Source organism: Hoplias malabaricus, chromosome X1, assembly GCF_029633855.1.
Source record: "Hoplias malabaricus isolate fHopMal1 chromosome X1, fHopMal1.hap1, whole genome shotgun sequence".
Classification (NCBI taxonomy): domain Eukaryota; kingdom Metazoa; phylum Chordata; class Actinopteri; order Characiformes; family Erythrinidae; genus Hoplias; species Hoplias malabaricus.
In genome coordinates, this window is record NC_089818.1 from 17,334,097 (window position 1) to 17,357,714 (window position 23,618).

General features: G+C 38.6%; 1 protein-coding gene and 1 pseudogene across 1 annotated transcript; both read right to left on the reverse strand.

Annotated features, from left to right (window-relative positions):
• The window catches only part of LOC136675468 (polymeric immunoglobulin receptor-like), a 252,315-nt pseudogene that overhangs the window by 121,974 nt on the left and 106,723 nt on the right, over positions 1 to 23,618 (reverse strand).
• Positions 20,904 to 22,140, reverse strand: LOC136675873 (uncharacterized). The gene has a single exon (XM_066652666.1). It carries the CDS (start codon positions 22,090 to 22,092, stop codon positions 21,154 to 21,156), a length of 939 nt encoding a protein of 312 aa, XP_066508763.1. The 5' UTR covers positions 22,093 to 22,140; the 3' UTR covers positions 20,904 to 21,153.

Genomic DNA, 23,618 nt, shown 5'->3' on the forward strand with positions numbered 1-23,618 from the left:
GAACACACCAACTCCTCACAGAAAGTCACCCGGAGCAGGAATTGAACCCACAACCTCCAGGTCCCTGGAGCTGTGTGACTGCGACACTAACTGCTGCATACACTTTAGTCACCACAGGGTACAAAATGGTTTGTCACTGGGGTGGTATATATAAAGCTAATGGTAATGATACATTTTAGCCCCTTATGTTTCCAAGTAGGGCGGCACGGTGGCGCAGCAGGTAGTGTCGCAGTCACACAGCTCCAGGGGAGGTTGTGGGTTCGTTTCCCGCTCCGGGTGACTGTCTGTGAGGAGTTGGTGTGTTCTCCCCGTGTCCGCGTGGGTTTCCTCCGGGTGCTCCGGTTTCCTCCCACAGTCCAAAAACACACGTTGCAGGTGGATTGGCGACTAGAAAGTGTCCGTAGGTGTGAGTGTGTGAGTGAATGTATGTGTGTCTGTTTTGCCCTGTGAAGGACTGGCGTCCCCTCCGCCCGATGATTCCAGGTAGGCTCTGGACCCCCCGCGACCCTAAATTGGATAAGCGGTTACAGATAATGGATGGATGGATGTTTCCAAGTACATTAACTAGTACAAAAACATGACAACATAAAAGAACACTGAAAGGTACTGTATTGTACCTAAAAGAGGTACAGCCCCAGTGACAAGCTTTTGTACACTCTATACTTTGTACAAATCTGTACTTCACTGTAATTTAATACAGATTTTTTTTTTTTTATTATATATATATATATAAATTATTTTTTTTTATACATGTATGCCATGCCATGTTTGAGTCACATATTTGGGCTAATTACAAAAATTTGCCAATATGTTTATAAATATTTTGCTTTTACCTATGGGTGTAATGATTTTTCCAACCGGGATTGTGAACTGACAGGTACAATTAAATACTAATAGAAGTGTTACATAATGGAAACTATTAAAAGAAATAATGGATAAACTATTAGAAACCATTAAGTGCTAATGGATTACATGATGAAAACTATTAGATGTAGACACCATTAAAATCCAGTCTGAACCATTAAATTCTTAATGGAACCTACTGTACTTTGAAAGTACATTTGTAATGTGACTCTGTTAATCGTCTTTTCAAAGTTTATGTTTGGATGTTTTTTCAACTTTAATTCAGTGTTTATTGAATGACATTTAGGTACGTGATTTCAATGTTGAAATAACGGCTTTAAAAGGACGTCTTTAATGTGACTTTGTTTAGTCGTATTTTCAACTTTCATTTTCAACCTTAAGAAAACGTTGATTAGACGACAGTCAAGTACGTTATTTCAACGTTGAATCAACGGCTAAATGTTAACTGGGATTGCCTCTGTTCTTCAACTCTAGTTTTAAATTCTGTGAACTTTGTGCATTTCTCATTTTTAACACTTGCTTTTAAAATAATTAATAAAATTTTATCAACATATTTATTCAGTACTTGAGGCTTTTTAAATGCTAATGCTAAGTTTAACATATTTGGGGAAAGTTGTGCTGTTTCACAGCCCATATTTAGTGCTTTAAATGTTACATTAAACAAAGTTTAACATTAAGTGTGTAAATGTGTAGAAGTGTGCTTTCTATTCCTCCTGAGATGTGAACACAGTGAGTGCCAAACTCAACAACTCAAATACTATCATTTACATAAAGCTTCTCTGCTCTTTACCTACTGCAACCAGCAACTACACAGCTGTTAAGGGAAGTGCAGCTGAATTCAGAAAAACACAGAGATTTGAAATGGAGGTGAGGTGCAAAAGAGCAAAATATAAGTAACAGTACAAGCAGGTTTTGATGGCTGTTGATTTGGCTCGATGTTGTTGTGTCCAGCTGCTGCTATTCTGGAGATTTCCACACTCAGGTACAAACACCTCAGAGAACACTACATTAAGAACATTTGTTGTTCACAAGTTAATGTGCTCCCAGCATCACAATGTTTTTAAATTTCTGTGAGAAAACCAGAAGTAATTTAGTGAGTGGAGCAGGGGCATTTTCCCCTTTTTAGCTTCATTTAACACAGAGACCAAAATAAACATAGCACAAAAAGTAAGGAAATTTGTGTTTAGTAGATTATCTCTTTATTGAAACAATGCTTCTTGGCAATGAACCTGATACCGTTGAAAAGCCTGTTAATTTCCCTAAATGGAGCCACATTTGTAAAGAACATGCATTTGTGGGATGAGCAGGAGAGCTGAGTATGGGTTGCCAAATTTTCTCTGCCAATGCCAAACATCTGATTAGTCACACATAGGTTGTTTGCCACTTTTTTTTTTTTTTTACCCTATTTTCAATAGTAGTTACCCTAGAAGACTACCACCGAGCGGGTGTGATTTTGGTGGCTGGGGCGCTGCCCTCGTAATCTTTCAAGAGGCTACTCAGGGGCTGGGCTGACTGCTAGGCTTTCTTTGGCCACGAGAGGGAGGCAAAGATCTGCTCATCCCACAAATGCATGTTTGTTTCAAACGTGGCGCCATTTAAAAGGGAAATTAATAGGCTTTCCAAGGTATAAGATTTATTGCCCAGAAGCATTGTTACAACAAAGAAATAATCTACCGAACACAAATTTCCTTACTTTTTGTGCTATATTAATGTTCCTGTAACGAATGTGTCACAACATGGTGGGATAGAACCAAGCAAATTGACTGGCTCAAAACCAGACAGCAAAAGAGAACTAAAGCTCTTTAAAGACCTACTTTCACAAACAAAAGTCCAGGCTACTACTAAAAAAACATACACTCTTTTATGGAAGCAAATCTGTCTCATCAGACTTTGAAATATTACCATCTTTGAATTTGTAGCACTGAATATTTTACACTGAATTTATACATCTGAATTTTGTTGCTTTTGAACTTAAGTCTTTAGATTAACACCTCTGAATATTTTCATTCGCAATTATGCATCTGAATATAATTGCTCTTGAATTGAACTCGTTTATTTTCAAGAACACGTTTTCACTGTTATTATTCAAGGTTAATAAATTCAAAATTGAGTACACTTTCAGGACACCAAGGATGAGCAATTGATTCATTTGAATTTTCTCTTTCACCTTAAATGGTGCAGTAGTTGCATTCTGTCGCCGCTAGATGGCGAAATACGAACACAACTTCCATACCGTGGAAAAACTACACGTTTAGCTTCCTTCCGCGGATATTATCTCTTTATTTTCAAAGTGTCTCAAAAATCTGAAAGGCTCAGTAAAGACACAATATAACAGACTATTGATATCCTGAAGATGAAGAAATTTTACTGTGGAATTTTTGTCATGGCCCTGTGAATATAGCAAGTGACATTGTGAATATATGAATATCAAGTCAAGTAAAGTTTTACTGTCAGTTCTGCATATGTACAGGACATACAAAGGATTGAAATTACGTTACTCTTCTCTCCAAGATGCAGTAACATTTAACAAAAATAGACTAAATTCAACTAAGTATATAAATATATGTAAAGTGAACAAACAGAAGACAAGTGCAGGACATACGATACAATTGATTTTTTTAAGCTTGATTTTTGTTTATCTGAATTTATTAACCTTGAATAATAACAGTGAACACGTGTTCTTGAAAATTAACGAGTTCAAGAGCAATTATATTCAGACGCATAATTGCGAATGAAAATATTCAGAGGTGTTAATCTGAAGACTTAAATTCAAAAGCAACAAAATTCAGATGCATAAATTCAGTGCAAAAAAAGGTACAAATTCAAAGGTGGTAATATTTCAAAGTCTGATGAGACAGATTGCTTCCATACTCTTTCTTAGAGTTTTGGTTTTTATCTTCCCAAGAGAGAAAAGGCGCTAGGAGTAAGAAAAGTTAGCTACCTCCCAAAACGGCAGTCTTTGTATGTAATAGAGGACAAGCACGAAAGCGGATGTAAGCAGCTCTTAAATAAGGAAGTGATCAGGTGTTGGGTGATGAACTGAATTTACTGGGGAGTAGACCTTTGCCTCCCTCTAGTGGACAAAGACAGCATAGCAGTCAGCCCAGGCCCTGAGTAGAGTAGCCTCTTAAAAGCGATCTTAAGGAGGGCAGTATGGAATCAGATTTGTGCCAAAAAGAATCGAAAAAAAAATTCATCTCAAACGTAAAACTTATAATTTTCAAACAAAATACCTGACCGTGGTGCTCCATGGCTTTAGTGCGTTAGCTCTGAGTTCTGAGCGTGATCTCTGAGTTTTGTGCGCCTGATCTCTGAGTTTTGAAAGCCGTTTTGGCACAAAGCTCTCGAGTGGGCGGGACTTCTCAGGGCTGCCTTCCCATTGGCTGAGTTTTTGAGTGACAACTCAGTTCCCTGAACGTTGTTCACGACTCTGAGTGCAGGAAGCGTGTGTATTCGGCTTTGGGATTCCGCTTTTGTAGAATATAACGCATTTACGCGCTTAATAGCTCTGATATAATTTCCTTTTTCATAATATTTAAACAGATAGTTCTTTTGCTTGAACTGTATAGTGTAAGTACATTTTGACGTCTTGTTTATAAATATTAGTATTAATAATCATTGTTATTATTATTAATAATTCATTATGGTTAATAATGTTTAATGATTTATTAATTATTCACATTTCCTCTCAAAATCCAAAAATGACAGGGGAATTTGCAGAAGTTTGATACAACTTTATTAAATTTGTAGTCATTAAAGGAGCAGGGACACTCTTGTCTGTGATGTTTCTCTTTTCTCTGAGACCTCCTCCTGTAATAAAATGCACATAAATCATTTGTTAAAAACAGATTAACTTTGCTCTTCAAAATAAAATTTGAGCATTTAAACCGTCTAACAGTGATTACGGGAAAGGGAAGACCCTCTGTGTTAGTACACGATAGGTTTCTGAACATAAAATCAAGCACTCATAAAAAATATTTTACAAATAACAAATAAACGCTCATTTATTCTGTTTCACATCGGTGTGCATTTACCTCAGATCAGCATCTGGTAACGAGAGACGAACAGGTTTGTTTTCACAGTAAAATCTTTAATGTGTTGATTTAGACAGAACATTACCTCAATATCTACATTGATTGACGGAGTTTGCAGATATTTCATAGTTTTTAAACAGTAAAGTGCAAAGAGAATTCGTGTTTGTGTAAAATTACTCACAATTTTGAAATCTTTCCTGTTTCTCCACTACTGAGCTGCAACGAATGCCTTGGGAACTGAGTTGTCACTCAAAAACTCATTAGCCAATGGGAAGGCACCACTGAGAAGTCCCGCCCACGCGAGAGCTTTGTGCCAAAACTGCTCGCAAAACTCAGGGATTAGGCGCACAAAACTCAGAGAGCACGAGCAGAACTCAGTGCTCACACACTAAAACCATGGAGCACAAAAGTCAGAGCTGGATATTTTGTTTGAAAATTATACGTTTTACGTTTGAGATTAATTTTTATGCGATTCTTTTGACTTGTGGGGTCACTGCTATTGAAAAAATAGGGTAAAAAGTGACAAACAACCTACGGGTGTCTAAAGGTCCTGTGTGATCAGTTAAGCTGAGAGTATGGACAGAGTGCAGAAACAGGAATGTGTTCATAAATTTATGGCTGAGTGGTGAAAGACTGCTCTCTATTAAGATAAAATATATTTAATTTCACTGTACGAACATGATGAGACGTTGTGTGATAGTCTGTAGATTGTTATTAAGTTACATAAATAGAGTATATATATTTATAGTCATTTACACAGTACTTTGTTAAAAACAGAAACAGGACAACACACACACACACACACACACAAATTTTAACATGACAAATCTCATGTTACAAACTATTAAACCTCCTGTTTAATTTGCTCACCTCATGTATTCTGCCACTGTGACTCTATTGGTGACAGAACTGCTTTACAGATACTTCTTTTTAGAAAATGTGTTATGACGTCCCTCTGTAGATCACCTTATTACCAAAATAAATAAATAAATAATTTCAACATGAGAAAAAAGGGGAACCAGGCTTGTGCAGAAATATGTACATTAAGAATTATGATGTACAATTCTCCAATAGCTTTATTCACACTTTATTTATTATTAACCCTTTATTTATTACTATATTTATTATAATATATTATTAATATATTTATTTATCACATCAGTGTCATTTCACAGTGAAGAGTATGGGTCTGTTAGACTGAAGCAACACTGCAATAAAATGTTTATGAAGCACATTTAAATCAGTGAAAGACTGAAAAACACAAAGAACACCTCCAGTGCACAGGAATGATGCAGCATTGATCTTACCTGAGATGTAGAGGAAGAACACAGAGAGAATTAAAGAACTCATGAGGGAGTAGAAGTGCATCTTTCTGTAAGAGGCTCCAGAGACAAATATTCTTCCTGCCTCTGAATGAAGCAGCTAAACTTCAGAAATCTTCCTGTTTTCAGCTACTAAAGTTCCAACAGGTTCCAACACCTAATGACCACTATGTTACAGTTTCACCATAAAATGACATCTTTAAAATCATTATGATGCTCCACTGAACTGTAATAGGGCGAACAGACCCTGATTTCTCATTACACACTTGTTTTAATACATACAAAGCAGAATTGAATACATGGTGGAACTCCTAGTAAAAAAGCATTTGCATTTAAATGACAGGTATTTTTAACCAATCTATTCAGAGCAGGAGAGGTTCAGAAACAGGAAGAACACTTCAGTCAAATGTACTTCACTCAGAGGCAGGAAGAGTATTTGTCTCTGGAGCCTCTTACAGAAAGATGCACTTCTACTCCATCATGAGTTCTTTAATTCTCTCTGTGTTCTTCCTCTACATCTCAGGTAAGATCAATGCTGCATCATTCCTGTGCACTGGAGGTGTGTTCTTCACTCTCTCACTGCTTTAAATACACTTTGATTAACTCACCTGCTCCAGGGTGCAGAGTAGATACTGAATAATAACATTTAGGACGAGGGTGAAATGTGTTTGCTCAGTTATGACCAGTTTATTCCTCTGATATAGTTCTGAAGCAGTTCCTGAGTCGGAGTAACACTGTTGTACCATTTGACTTCTTCTCTGTAGAGTCTGAGAGTGTGAAGACACTGAGGAATGTAGCTGTAAAAAGTGGAGGATCTCTCACCATTCCATGTTTTTATGATGAACAATACAAATCAAACCCTAAATACTGGTGTAAGGGGAAGTACTGGAGCTCCTGTGGAATAGTAGCCAGTACAAACACAAGTGGAAGAACATCAGTCACTGATTATCCGACCCAGAATATGTTTACTGTGGAACTCAACAGTCTCCAAGACTCTGACTCTGGAGATTATTGGTGCGCTGTGGAAATTGGAGATAAATGGACAGTAGATGACAGTGATTATTTGTACCTGACGGTCAGTGCAGGTAAGAAGTCTCTCTGTGTGAAGTAGAACGTGTTCACTGTAACTTAAAGCTTGTTTGATGGAGGACGTGTTTACAGCACTCATTCTCTGCCTCTTTATTCAGATCCTGCTGTGTCTGTGAACAACAGCAGAGTGAGTGGTCAGGAAGGGGGCAGTGTCAGTGTCCAGTGTCTCTGCAGAACTGATTATAAGAATAAACAGAAGCAGTGGTGCAGATTTAGAGACTGGAGCTGCTTAACATCCCAGAATTCAGCAGTGCAGATCAGTGATGATGGGAGAGGAGCGGTCAGTGTGGAGATGAGTGGACTGAAGAAGAGTGATGCTGGCTGGTACTGGTTCAGTGCAGGAGAAGTGGGAGTTACTGTTCACCTCACTGTCACTGAAAGACCTACACGTAAGATCACATCTATCAGAAACACTGCCCGTACCCAGAGGGCAATGAATATTTGCCCAAATGTGGCCTACATCTGCAGACCTCTCATGGCACAAATTTGCAATTGAATGATGTCATTTCTCATTTTCAACAGCAACTACAGCTGTGACTACAATGTCCTCAACTGAGAAAAACCAGTGACAGTGAGACCACATCAGGTGTGATCACAATCTTATGTTAAAATTAAAAATAATTAATAAACTAAAAAAATCCAATATTTGTTTTTCTAGGCGTCACAACGACTAAAAGTGAACTGTCAACAACAGGAGATCAGTGAGTGGTGGAGTTCCACTACATTTACACACTTCAGTGTAGCGTACTTTTGCCCTGTGATTTTTTGCAGAACTGTAATGGTATTTTCTGAAAAACAACACTTCCCTAAGACATACAAGTGCCAACCAAGTGTGAAATGAAGTATGAAACGTATACAAAATGCAAATGTTCTCCTTATTTGGCAGTGTAAGCTCTAACAGCCTGAGGTCAGAGACTCATTTCTGGAGGAACTATGTTTAAGGAAGACTTTACACTAGAGAGAACATTGCTGTAAAAACATGATTGCCTTTAGTTACAAGAATATTAGTGAGGTCTGATTCTGATATTAGATTATTAGTTCTAGAAAACAAATTCCACTTTAACATACCTATTTTTTTTTACGTAATGAAAACATTTGTGCAGGGCAGTCTTTTTGTTTGTTTGTTAGCCTTTGAATCCTGTTGTTCATTCACACCACATTTTCTTGCAGAACAACAGCTTTTTCTTCCATAAAAATGGTCTTCTCTGCAGCAGCTGCTGAACATGTTAACCACTCAACTAACAACAAGAGCGTGGACAACAAGTAATTATCACATCATGAGACATGTTTATTGATTGTGTACTTTAGTGACTGATAAAGCAGTTTCTTTGGCATGTAACTCTTAATAATATGATATTTTTGTGTGGTAGTGACTCATATGCTTCATGGTGGGTCTCCTTGTCTTAATTAATAACTTACACAGGCCATGTGACTTAACTGACTGCAGCAATGGAAACTCAAAGCTTATCTGGATTCTCCTGGCTGTAGGCCTCGGACTGCTCCTGCTCCTGGTCTGTGTTATAACCTTCATATTGAGAAAACGTTCCAGTAAGTATTTGTTTGCTCAGGCTTTTTAGTCAAATGTACACTTTATTACACTCATCAGCACTCACTCCTTCTCTCTCTAACAGAAGCAAGTCAAACAGAGAGCAGAGAGAGGAGCAGTAACTCTGCAGTTCACACTGTAAGTGCTGGGAGTGATAGGGGGCTTCATATTGTTTCAGGTCAGGTGTTTTGCAGGAGTATTGTGCATCAGATTTTGTCATTGGTGTAATGTGTGTGTGTGTGTGTGTGTGTGACTGAAATAGACTTCTACAGCTGAAGACTCAGTAACATACAGCACTGTGATTCCCAAAAAGAAGAAAGTAAGACTTTATTCATTACCTTCATCTTCTTTAATGCCTGAATGTATAGAACACAAGGAATTCTTTTGGTTTACCACTCTGTCACTGATTACTTCTCTCAGACTTGTTTCACTTGAAGCGTAATGTACTTTCAGAGAAATGAATATGATACATTTAGGTGTAGCGAACTGTAATGTACGATGTTAGCCATTTTTGATATTATACTTTTTATATATTATAAGTTTATGAAATCTTGTGTCTGTGTCTGTGTGTGTGTGTGTGTGTGTGTGAGAAATAGATCTCTACATCTGAAGTTGAAGACTCTGTGACATACAGTACTATAATTCCCCAGAATAAGAAGGTAAGACCATATTCATCACAGCCATCTACTTAAAAGCTGTATCACTGAAACATTAAGGGATTGAGTAGTGTGTTACGTACAGCATTGTTAAGAAAAAAATGTGGTTAAGATTTTATTCTTCTCATTCTCCTACATATAAACAGCTTTTGGTTACTGAAACATCTCCAGCCTGACTTATCCTGAGACCACAATATTTTTCAGGGGAATTAGAGCTGCCCTCAGTTATGTAAAGGCACTAAATATTTATGAGAAATACCTGGTTTTGATGGAGGTTCTCAAGCCTAAGTCTTTATCTTAGCTGCTGAAAAAGCCGAGACCTTCATTTATTTCTAAAACTGTCCCAATTTACAGCTCTCTCCAGCAGCTGAAGATGATGCAGTGATCTACAGCTCTGTGCTTCACAAATAAGAGGTGAATCAAACTACACAATTCCTTATTATGTAATGGGTTTATTAACACATTCCGGCCTGTTTTTTCTGTTCTGCCTGATCACTGGTATATGAATTCTTATACATTCATTCTTTCATTGTCTGTAACCGCTGTCTAGTTCAGGGGATTCTTGGGTCTGGAGCCTACACGGAATCGCTCGGCGTAAGGCAGGAACACATCCGCGCCAGTTCTTCACAGGGCAACACACACTCACACATTCACTCACACCTATGGTCACTTTTGAGCAGCAAATCCACCTACCAATGGGTACTTTTGGACCGTGGGAGGAAACCAGAGCAAACGGAGGACACCCACTCGGACATGGGGAGAACACACCAAGCTCCTCACAGACATTCACCCGGAGTGTGGCTCGAACCCACAACCCTAGGACCCTATTTCTAAACCAAAACCAGGCCAGACCATTCAAAATGAAGATGCCTTCCTTGCACTTCAATAAAACATACTCACTTGAAAAAAATGGCTTTAGTGTGGTTTAAAGATTTAAATATTTCTTATCTTAGTGGTCAGTAGGGGAACCAAACAGTACGGTAAACCCACATGTATTTCTCATACACTGATGTAAGTACGTCATATCTGCATTACTGACAACCTTGCTCTAATTCATTGGATGTTTTAGGAGTCACCCTCAGAGTCCAATTTATATTCTCTCTCTGATCACTGTATGGTCTTTTATCAGTTTTTTACAGTTGGCCCATGATTTTTTGCTGCAACTGTATTCATAATATGTTTTAGTTTTTTTCTTGTTTCATTCCTTAATTAACACATGCTTCTAATAAAAATATTATTAATATTATTATATTAGACCAGACTTTCTTAAATACTAATGTTGAGTTTAGCACATTGAGGTAAACAAATGTCCTCTTTCACAGCCCACATTTAGGGTTTGAGGCTCAGTAAATAAATATGGAACGGTGCATTAAGTGTAAATATGCAGAAATGTTCTCTGTAGAGGGTGTGAATTAAATTTGAGCATTTGTCTTTGTACAAAATTGTAAATGTCAAATATTCCACCTTAGAAGGGAAGACGTGTGTCACATTTCACGTGTGCTGAAACATGTCACATGCCTAATATACCCCACCCCAGATGAGATACGAGTTATACTGCTACTGAGTGTGAATGCAGGTCATTTTTACAGTGCACAATTAATAATAATCTTTTTTTTGCTTAGTTTAATAAATGTATAAGCACTACAGTGCAGAACACAATAATCAACATTTAAATAATTCTATTAATAATAATATATCTCTATTTCTAGAGCATTTTAGATATAAAATATAAAAGCAAATTACACATGAATATGAATGCAACACTGGAAAGGTGAAAAGTAACAACACAGTAACAGAACACTCAGCAACAAAGCATAGATTTACCTTCCAAATATGTTTGTTTAGTTGGATTTAACCACATTGTAATGAGTCATTTATATAATTTATAAAAACATGTAAAAAAAAGGATGTTCCACAAACTGAGCTGAAAGTGATCATAGGAGATTGCAGTAACCCTGAGCTGAGCCAGTGGTCTTGATTATAGCTGTTCTAAAGCATAAACAGATCAGTAATTTATGCCAAAGGCAGGAGATTATGAAGCAGTTGAGTAGTTTACAGAATCTCCCATCTTTTTAAAATCTTGACAGCTCTATGATCACAGCGTGTGTGGAATCATTTGTGTGCCACACAGAAGCACTCTGACGCCCTGAAACAGAAAACACACCAGGGATAATAAAGTAGTGAACCAGCATTCATATCAGACTTACATCAGTTTAAAATGATAAACTCTATAATGTTATGAAAGTCTGATCTCTTCAATAATTAAGGAACCAGTGAAGAATATGGGCTTATTTTAATAAATATTAGCATGTTTCAGAACATATAAATGTGCTGTAAAGTAATAACAAACCCTCGTACTTACACATTGACACCAGAACATGTGTCTGATGCTGTCAGAAGAGTCAAGAAATCAAAACAAGTCAAAATGCATTCTACTGTTTTTAAAACACAAACAATATTTATTAATATTTATATAGATATTATAATATTTATTACAGGTTCAGGTTTTGTTGATCAAAGAAAAATGTTTGTGATCGTACCTAGAGTGTCCATCATTCCCTCAGTTTGTTTGCCTCTGAAAGATATATATTTAGCTGCTTCTGTTAACATAAGAAACCAGAGTAACCCTTTACCAAGGAGGAAACAGGACACTTACATATCATGAGGAGCTGAAATATACCTCAATAAACCTATATAAAGGCTTATTACAATTGACCTCGACTGTCACAGCAGCTGCTAATATCCAGTTGAATGTTAATATTAAAGATCATTTTTAGATTTCTTTCCAGCATTAAGTTATAACATTGCACTTTGTGGAGTGGAGTGGAGGTGTCTTATAAGAAGAACTGAATACATAACAGTGTTATAAAATATAGTACAAGATACAGCTGTTAGAGTTGAACAAGGACACAGTGTCACTGATGTAAGCACTGCTCTCTCAAAGCACTAAAATCTACATGAGTTCTAACGGTGTCAGTGGTGTCCAGAATCATTCTACAGCAGCACAGACTCAACCACTTCAGCTGTAGAAACACACCAGATCCACACCATCAGCTCATTATCATGCTTCAGGAAAGGAATATATTTATAACATTGAGTTGGTGGATGGTGGGTTAGTGAGGATATTTCTTTATTTGTTCCTTTGTTTTTTTCTAGCACAGTGTTCCTGTCTGTTAGTTTTAGACTCAGTGTGAAAGACAGCATTAACAAACATGTTTAATAAATCAATATTGGTCTCAGGTATGAAATACAGAAGAAATGTGTTATTATTCAGTTGTATTACAACAACAGATCAATTCTACTGCCATGTTTCTGTTCGTAAATGTTGTAGAAGGTCAGGGTTAGTGCCAGTTTATTTAACTGGTTTATTTCTAATATGCTTTGTGATCATACCCAATGTGGTCTCACTGATGCTGGTTTCTCAGACGTAGAGACAGAACTCAAAGCTGTTGTTGCTGTTGAAAAGAAATAAACTGGTGCTAGTGGCACAGTTACAGCAGGACGGTCAACAGATATTTTCTGATAGATGTGATCTTACTTGTAGGTCTTTCAGTGACAGTGAGGTGAACAGTAACTCCCACTTCTCCTGCACTGAACCAGTACCAGCCAGCATCACTCTTCTTCAGTCCACTCATCTCCACACTGACCGCTCCTCTCCCATCATCACTGATCTGCACTGCTGAATTCTGGGATGTTAAGCAGCTCCAGTCTCTAAATCTGCACCACTGCTTCTGTTTATTCTTATAATCAGTTCTGTAGAGACACTGGACACTGACACTGCCCCCTTCCTGACCACTCACTCTGCTGTTGTTCACAGACACAGCAGGATCTGAATAAAGAGGCAGAGAATGAGTGCTGTAAACACGTCCTCCATCAAACAAGCTTTAAGTTACAGTGAACAGGTTCTACTTCACACAGAGAGACTTCTTACCTGCACTGACCGTCAGGTACAAATAATCACCGTCATCTGGACCATATTTGATTTCCACAACGCACCAATAATCTCCAGAGTCAGAGTCTTGGAGACTGTTGAGTTGAGTTGAGTTCCACAGTAAACATATTCTGGGTCGGATAATCAGTGACTGATGTTCTTTTACTTGTGTTTGTACGGGCTACTATTCCACAGGAGCTCCAGTAATACCCCTTACACCAGTATTTAGGGTTTGATTTGTATTTTTCATCATAAAAACATGGAATGGTTAAAGATCCTCCACTTTTTACAGCTATATTCCTCAGAGTCTTCACACTCTCAGACTCTACAGAGAAGAAAATGTTATTCATGCCACACATCAAATAATAATGATCATTTAAATCAGCACACATACACATACACACACACACAGGGAGAGACACACACCAAGTTCGTGTTACTATTAAATCTACTTTTTAATGCTGCTATATTCTGTCTCTCTTAGTGGCAGCAGAAACAGCTCCAGCTCTTCAGAGGCTTTACACTAGCGGCTGGAACAATGCTGCTGGATTTGATTGTATTTGGCCACCAAGAGCTTTAGTAAGGCAAGATACTGATGCTGAATAATTAGTTCTGGATCACGAACACCACTCCAACACTTTCCAAAAGGTACTGGGTGGAGTTCCATCTGCCCAGTTGTTTGTTATAAAAGGAACATTATTACAGTTTATTACAGTCTGTCCCTTTCATCAATACAGTGTCTCTTATTTTATAGAACAGCAGCAGTTATTGTGTGAGCACTGCCTCTGATCAGATATCTTCAAGGACAGACATGTTATTCAATGCCTGCGCATGCATTATGACGTCTCTCACTTTGTTGCCAGCAGAGACAGTGTTACTAAAGCAGACGTGTCCTTCAACTAAAAAATATTTTTGCCTGTGTGGTTGGTGCAGAAACATGTACAGAGAAATCCCCTCCAATAGAGGACAATACAGGGTGTCTATAGATTTATTCACACTTCTTCTTTTATTATGAACTTATTAACTAACACATCAGAAAACACATCAGTGTCACTGTAGAGTGAAGAGAATGAGTCTTTTAGACTGAAACGAGACTGTGATAAAAGAGTATTAAAGCACATTTAAAGCAGTGAAAACTGAACAACACAAAGAACACCTCCAGTGCACAGGAATGATGCAGCATTGATCTTACCTGAGATACAGAGGACGAACACAGAGAGAATTAAAGAACTCATGAGGGAGTAGAAGTGCATCTTTCTGTAAGTGGCTCCAGACACAAATACTCTTCCTGCTTCTGCAGCTCCACCTCAGAGTTTCTTCCTGTTTTCAGCTCTTGTTGCTGCTGACTGGATCAGTGCAGGGTCCTACACTCAAACACATGGATGAATGTTTTCATTTAAGCACAGTATTTACCAGAGTGTCACAGCATTGTGCTGAGTGATGGGGAAAGATCATCATATAGAGGTTATACAGAGTCACACTAAAGTGAGTTCTTGGGCAAGGCTCCTAGCAATGTATTAGCCTACATCTGTAAATGGTACTCTCTTAAACTCCGGTTAATTGATTACATTACAACTGCAACCGTTACAAATTACCAACAGGGGGCAGTAACAGACTATAAAACTGAAGTATTTATTTTTCTTCAGACGCTGCATTTGGGACAGACGTGTAATATACAGGCACCTGTTTGTATTTTTACACTGGTTTTCTACAGTAGCTCTGTTCAAATTAAAAGCAGAACACATCTCATAAATAACTAAGAACTCATCTGATAAATATATTTACATCTTTATACTTTTCTCCGCCATGTTTGTCACACAACTATAAATAAAACTGTTCATTCTGGTTGGTCTTCACCTTCCTCTCATGGAGCTTTGGATAACAGGGTCTTTGTGGTCCTCACGGAACACTGCAATATCCGCCAACTCTTTTAAATGGCAACGTGCGAAGTGAGGCACATGAAAGCACTGTAGTCTTCATGGGCAGTTATGGACTGTTGAACAAAGAGTGCGTAAATTGATGACGTATCCAACATCAAACCTAAACCTATCACAATATTGGCTTGAAATCAACCCCTTAATTCCCCTACAGCCAATCACAGTCATTTCACACGGCTTCCACAGCCTTAAACTACACACCTTTTTTATCAAGTGCAACATACACCAATTACAGAATGCTCCGTCCTCTCTAGGCTTGAACACAGTGAGGTCACTCTGAAATGTGTAACTGTTTTTCTGGGTAGTGTTCACTGATGTGTCCTTCACTGGAAGCTGCTTCAGTGGGATTTGAGCAGCTTCTCTCATCTCCTCCAGTATTCAGACACAGGACTGAGGAATAGAGAAGGGTCTGTAGGAAAATGCAGTAACATTTAAGGTTTCTGGACACGGCCTGTTCCACAAATCGTGATAAACCCTCTCACTTTATTCCTTCAGTAACTCAGATGTTCTGTTATAAAAAGAAAACAATATTGACAGAATTTCTTAGAAATGTTCAGTAAGTTTTTACTATTTTACAAAGTACAAATATTTGATACATGCCCCAGTTGTTAAATGTGGTCCTTTTGTGGAATAAAACACTTTTAACCAAAGAAAACTGGTTACGTTTCTAAACTCAATTAAGAAGTTTTATTTTCTAGAAAATGCATAAATTTACTATGATATATATACAGAGCGTCAAAGTTTAATTAATGGTTTTATTTTTGGTAAAACACACACACACCTGACTGCCCACATGATGTAGAAAATGTCGACTCATTAGACCAGGCTACCATCTTCCATTGCTCCATGGACAAGTACTGGAGGTCTGAGTAAACACTTTCAGCAGGGTCAGAGGTCAGCACAGGGTCTATATATTTGAAATGAGGTGAAGTGACTTACTCTATTTACCCCCCAACTTTTGTATTTTGAGGGCAATAGGGAAGCGTGGGTTAAGATGAGCCAGTGGGTATGTTGACTCTCCCACTTTATCTAGAGCTGCTTTTCAATTTTGCAAGGTGAAATAGGAGCGGCCAGTTAAAACCAGAATTCAAACACAGGGATATGTAGGTAGGCCCTGGACCCCCCGCGACCCTAAATTGGATAAGCGGTTACAGATAATGGATGGATGGATGGATGTATCCATGCATTTTAATTGTCATGTGACCATACATTTCTTCCAATCTGTGTAAAGGATAAGCACAGGGGAGCTACACTGGCAGGTATGGTTGCTACATCACAGTGAATTTATTTGGTGATTTACTAATGCTAAAAATCATGCATATCATTTATCTAAATATTAGCCTGAACTGCTAACAATGTATTTTTATAATGATGGCTATGGAGCAAAGTGAGTGGTAAATTGAGCCAGTGGGGTGTTGTGCTGAAGATCATAGCAGCAACTCAAATGCTGGAAGCACTGCAAGGATGGCAAACATTGATTGAATGAAATATTGAACAGTCTTTTTCACTGGTCTTCAAACTGTAGCTATTGGTTTGTTGACAAGTTTCCAAAAATAAACAAGGTTGGTTTACATTTCACAATCATCATGGCAATGTTAATTTTGGCAGCAGGTTTGTTTAAATTTAGTTTTACACTTTATTAATACTAATTCACTTCTTATTTAGTTTTATTTAACAAAAATATCTTATTAATCAGTTTCTGAGAAGGTTAAAACGTTGTTGATATACAAATATTTTCAGAAATGCAAACATTCATTCATTCCAACTGCTTATCCAGTTCAGGGTCAGGGATGATCCAGAGATTACACGGAATCATTGAGCTCAAGGCAGGAACATACTCTGGACATAGCGCCAGTTCATCACAGGGCACCACACACTCACTCACACATTCACATGGATGCTTTTCCACAACCAGTCCATCTATCTGCGAGTTTCGAGTTCTACCTACAGCCAGTTTCAGACACCCATTTTAAACTACGCAGCCTGCGGAATTCATCTAATCAAATCAAATCAAATCAAATTTATTTATATAGCGCTTTTCACAACTGATGTTGTCACAAAGCAGCTTCACAGAATTCCAGTAAGACAAGATTTGACATGAAATGTAAAGACAAATGTAAAACCCTCAAGTGAGCAAGCCAGGGGCGACAGTGGCAAGGAAAAACTCCCCCAGCTGAGGAAGAAACCTTGGGAGGAACCAAGGCTCACAAGGGGTGACCCATCCTCCTCTGGTCAATCTACTGGTGATGATAGTTAGTAGTCCATGAGAACTTCAGTGTAGGGACAGCTTCAAGGCACTTGGTGGTTGCTGGAGCGTGGGCAGCTGGTCTGAAGCGTGGAGGAGGATCTCGACAGTCATCCATCAGTGTCCAGACAGACAGGTGGGCAGTCGTTTACTCGGAAAGATGTAAAGGGATGGAATTAGTTTTGAACTGTTTTGTGTTTGTAAAGTAGAAAATATGAAAATTTCCAGAGTGTGGCTAATGACTCCGGCAGATCTGACTATGACAGCATTAACTAAAAGGAGAGAACCAGAAGGACACACAGACACGGGAGCATCCTGAAACACTGGCATCCCTCCGCTCCACCGTCAACAAACCTGAGTGATCGCGAGAAGCGGCGGGACGACAGCACCAGCGTCTCAGTATACTATAATTCCCTGTGTCCATGGACCCCCCGGATCTGCCGCCTTTATCTATGGGGGAGCATTAGCTACCAAATGATAAACTAAACAAATGAGTTTTTAGCCTACATTTGAAGATTGCGACTGTGTCTGAGTCCCGAACATTTTTTGGAAGATCATTCCAGAGTTGGGGGGCTTTATAAGAAAAGGCTCTTCCCCCAGCTGAGGCCTTCTGAATTCTGGGAACATTTAAAAATCCAGTATTCTGTGATCTGAGTGAACGTGGAGGCTCATAATAGGAAATTGTATCTTGAAGATATTCAGGAGCAAGCCCATGTAGAGCTTTATATGTTAATAACAAAATTTTGTAGTCAATGCGGAATTTAACAGGCAGCCAATGAAGTGATGATAAAACTGGGCTGATATGTTCAAATTTTCTAGTTTTAGTGAGGACCCTAGCTGCAGCATTTTGAACTAGTTGAAGTTTTCTTAAATTGCTGCTGGTGCATCCTGACAGTAGTGCGTTACAGTAGTCAAGCCTTGAAGTAATAAAGGCATGTACTAATGTTTCTGCGTCCTGGAGGGATAAGGCATTTCTAATCTTAGCAATATTGCGAAGATGTAAAAAAGCTGTCCTAGTGATACTACCTATGTGTTGATCAAATGATAAATCCGGGTCAATTATGACACCAAGATTTTTTGCTGCTGAACCAGGTTTAACTGGAAAGTTAGCTAGATCTAAAATTAAATCTGATAATTTATTTCTTGTCACTTTTGGACCCAAAAGCAGGACCTCTGTTTTGTTGCTGTTTAGAAGGAGGAAGTTACGCAACATCCAGCCTTTCACGTCTTTTACACAGTCCTCTATTTTCTTTAATCTGTGTTTGTCATCGGGCTTGGCTGAAATATACAATTGTGTGTCGTCTGCGTAACAGTGAAAGTTAATGTCATGGTTTCTTATAACTGTGCCTAGCGGTAACATGTATAATGTAAATAATAATGGTCCTAAAATAGAGCCTTGTGGAATTCCAAATCTTACTTTAGAATAATTTGAATTTAGATTGTTTACTTTTACGAATTGATAACGTTCCGTTAAGTAAGATTTGAACCATAATAGGGCTGTCCCTGTGATTCCAACCATGTTTTCTAACCTTTCTATGAGAATATTGTGGTCTATTGTATCGAAGGCTGCGCTTAGGTCAAGAAGCACCAACAGGGATACGTGGCCTTGATCAGAGGCAAGAAGAAGATCATTTGTTATCTTGACTAGAGCTGTCTCTGTACTATGATGTTGCCTGAATCCAGATTGGAATTTTTCATATATATGATTCTTATGTAGATATGAACTAAGTTGTTGGGCCACAGCTCTTTCTAAGATCTTAGACAGAAATGGCAAATTAGAAATAGGCCTGTAATTAGACAGTGTACTAGCATCAAGATTTGGTTTCTTGATCATAGGTTTAATAACTGCTAGTTTAAAAGCTTTGGGTACATGGCCCAGACTAAGCGATGAGTTTACTATAGTTAAAAGAGGATCAATAATAGCTGGTAGTACTTCTTTGAGCAACTTTGTGGGAATTGCGTCAAGTGTGCAAGTTGTACAGTTTGCGGAGGTGATAATCTTCTCTAGTTCTAATTGTGGGAGTGGGTAAAAGGTTTCAAGTCTTTCTTTTACAGTTATATTATGTTTTATTTCATTCACATCAGGTGGCAGCCAGGATGGATTTGATCCTGTGGCTAGAGTTTGTTGTCTAATATTCTCAATTTTATTATTAAAAAAGTCCATAAAATCTTTACTGGTGAGAGTTGCTGGAATTAGTTGTTCAGAACCTGCTTGATTTTTTGTAATTCTAGAAAACACACTAAACAGTGCTCTCGGATTATTTTTATTATTGGAGATCAGCGAGGCCAGATATGCTGAGCGAGCTTTAGTGAGGGCATTTCTATACTCTATAAGGCTGTCCTTCCAGGCAGAATGAAACACTTCAAGCTTGGTTGATCGCCATTTCCGCTCTAGTTTTCGTAATGTTTGTTTTAAAGTACGGGTCTTATCGTTATACCATGGTGCGAGCTTTTTCTGTCTTATACTTTTATGTTTAAGTGGTGCTACCTTTTCTAAAGTAGATCGACAGGTATTTTCTAGGTAGTCAGTTAGTACATCTAGGTCCATTGGGTCTGATGGAGTTGGAACTGGGGTCGATAGTTCTGGTAGGTTTTCTATAAATTGTAAGGCGGTAGATGGTTTTATTATACGCCTTGTAGAATAGCGAGGGTTCTTACATAGATTATGGATAAAACGTAGCTCATATGAAATTAAGTAATGATCGGAGATTGCTGAGGATTGCGGTAAGATATTAATTTTGTCAATGTTAAGACCTAGTGTCAGAACTAAGTCTAAAGTGTGGCTGCAGTAGTGTGTAGGCCCTGTTACATTTTGAGTAATACCAATAGAGTCTAAGATTGAGGTAAATGCCTTTTTTAGTGGGTCACTTTCCTTCTCGAAATGGATATTGAAATCTCCTACAATTATAACTTTATGATTGCACACCGCTAGGTTTGTAGCAAAATCGCTGAATTCTTTCAGAAATTCTAAGTAAGGCCCTGGTGGTCTGTAAATGTTGCATAATAAAAATGCGTCCTTTTTTGTGACCGGATTTGTAATAATAGTGGAGAGAACCTCAAAAGAAGAAAAGGTGTCACATTGTTTAATATTAATTTCTAGGGTATTTTGGTAAATTACACATACTCCACCTCCTTTGCCTGATATTCTTGGGCTATGTGCATAATTATAGCCTAGGGGGGTGGCTTCATTTAGTGCTAAATATTCATTTGGTTTAACCCACGTTTCCGTGAGACAGAAAACATTGAATTTATGATCACTTATAATATCATTTACGATGAGTGCTTTTGAGTTTAGCGATCTTATGTTGAGTAACCCAAATTTTAGTTCTGATGTGTTGCTGCTAGGTGTTGTGTATGATTTAATATTGATTAGGTTGCTGAAACAGGCTGATTTTGTTTTTCTACTTTTACATTTAGTTCGGGGGAAAGACACAGTCTCAATACAGTTGAACCTGGGTGACGCCTCAAGACAGTTCGCAGACGGTCGGTTTAGCCTGTCTGTCTGTGGCCTGGTCCCGGCTCTGGATTGTCAGCAGCTATCTACACTACTCTGCTGACTAACTAAAAGACTATGTGCTATACTGCAAGAAAGTAAGGCAGCACCCTCCCGCGTGGGGTGGATACCATCCCTACCTATAAGACCAGGCTTGCCCTCAAAACGTAACCAATTGTCTATAAAGCCCACTTGATTTTCGGAACACCACTTGGACATCCAGCAGTTTAACGCCCAAAGTCTGCTGTAAGCTTCGTCGCCACGCCGCATTGGTATGGGACCAGAGCAGATTACGGCATCGGACATCGTCTGGGCCAGTTTAATCACCTCTGTAATATTACCCTTAGTTACCTCAGACTGCCGCAGACGAATATCATTGGCCCCTACATGAATGACTACCCTCGAATATCTCCTATTAGCTAACAGTCTAAGGTTGCCACTAATATCCGACGCTCTGGCTCCCGATAAACAGCTAACTGTTACTGCCGGCGCCCCTAAAGGAGTAGCTAATTTCACGTGCCGAACAATAGAGTCTCCTATAACCAGAGCACTCTTAACAGGCTCCTCAGCGGGTGCTTCGCTGAGCGGGGCAAACCTGTTTGACACGCGAATCGGAGGAGCGTGGTGTCCCGGTGGGCTAGCTTTGGCCTCAGCGTTAGCATCAGCCTTAGCTTTCCGGCTATGACGCCGAGACGTCACCCATTCACCCCGCTGTGAGGGCTCTAACGCCGGAGTCGTGGGGGTGCTAACTCTCCCTAAGGCACCCGGAGTTGCTAACACTGAATCTCGCTGTTTATCCCTCAACAATAATAAGCTCCGGATGCGCACTTCTAGCTGGTCCACTTTATCCACCAGAGAGCTAACTAGCTGACACTTACTACAAATACAACCACTATATTTATCGCTAGAGGTGGAAAAGGGCGTTAAACTAAACATGCCACACTCTGAACAGGCAAAACAGCCAGTAGTAGCCATGGAATTGCAGGTACTTACCGCTTTTAGTGAATTTTAGTAACTTACACCAAGAACGTTACTCCAGGGTCCGGTGGCAGTTTTAGTGCCTCTGTAATGAATATTCCTGCGGAGACAATCTAAAAGATAGATCTATGGATGGTTAGTAGGTTATAAAAACAGATATAAATATAGAAATAACAATGGAAACGATTAAACAGGAAAACCCGAGCGATCAAACAGCTTCCAAACGGGTACAGAAACAGCCAAATCTAAAGAAAAAGAAAACACACAAACATTGACAGTGTCATTGATGCGCTGCACAATAGCGTCCCCGTGTGGAGCAATCCATAAATGTGTGTGACTGTGAGAAATGCAGCCGTTATGTTGCCCGCCTGCAATAACACACACACATATAGACATTATCAGCACCGAGTGTACACGAAGAAAATACTTTTATTATTTAATGTTTCTCTTCCACTTTAAATTGTACAGAATTTACTTGCTATATTATTATATATGGAAAGATATATTAAAATAGGGAACAGGAATTTAAAATGGATTCAGTCTCCTATAAAAAGCCACCTCAGCCCCAGAATGTACCCAGAAGGTGAAAGTTAAACACTGATTAAAATGTCAAAATGCTGCACCATTTAAAGCGGAAGTAAATTTAGCAAATCTCTGTAAATATTGAAGCACTAAGCTGTGGAATATCAGCTTCATTCAATAAATCAGTTCTGCTAATGATATTAAAGATTTAAATTCACTGTAAATCTGTTCAGTGTCGTAAACATCCATGATTCAAATTTTATAAAAATAATATAAAATATATGTAAATTCTCTGCAAAACATTAACTGGAATATTTTGATTATTCTGAACATTTTAAGGATATTGTGAATATATTTAAATTATCTGAAACAGTAAAAACTATTTAAAGTGAATAAAATGCTATTTAGGGAGCTTTGAATAATACAAATATTTTGTTCAAATGTCAATACGTTATTCATTAATTTATTGTCTGTAACCGCTTATCCGGTGGGTCGGGAAACTACCTGGAATCACTACAGGTGCAAGGCGGGAATATACTCTGGAGGGGGCGCTCTCACATTCACTCACGCCTGGGCACTTATTGAGTAACCAATCCACGTACAAACGTGTTTCTGGACCGTGGCAGAACATCGGACAAAGGAACCCACCAAACTCCTCACAGACCGTCACCCGGAGCGGGGCTCGACCCTGAAGCTGTGTAACAGTGACACTGAGGGGTTTCGCCACCGTGCCGTCGGTCAATACATTTTACTGGTTTAAATAATGAATTCACAACTACGGCAGTTCACACTCAGGCCAGCAGGAGGCAATACACTGATGATATGGTCTAAATTGCACATACTTGTCGGTTCTTGTCTGTGGTGTGTTGGTAATTTGGGTGCTTAGCTTATTTTATTTATTTATTTATTCATTTATTTATTTATTTATTTATTTTGAGGAACTATGAATGGAACCATGAGTCATTCAACCTGACCCTGTGGTATGGAAGGCTGGATCTATA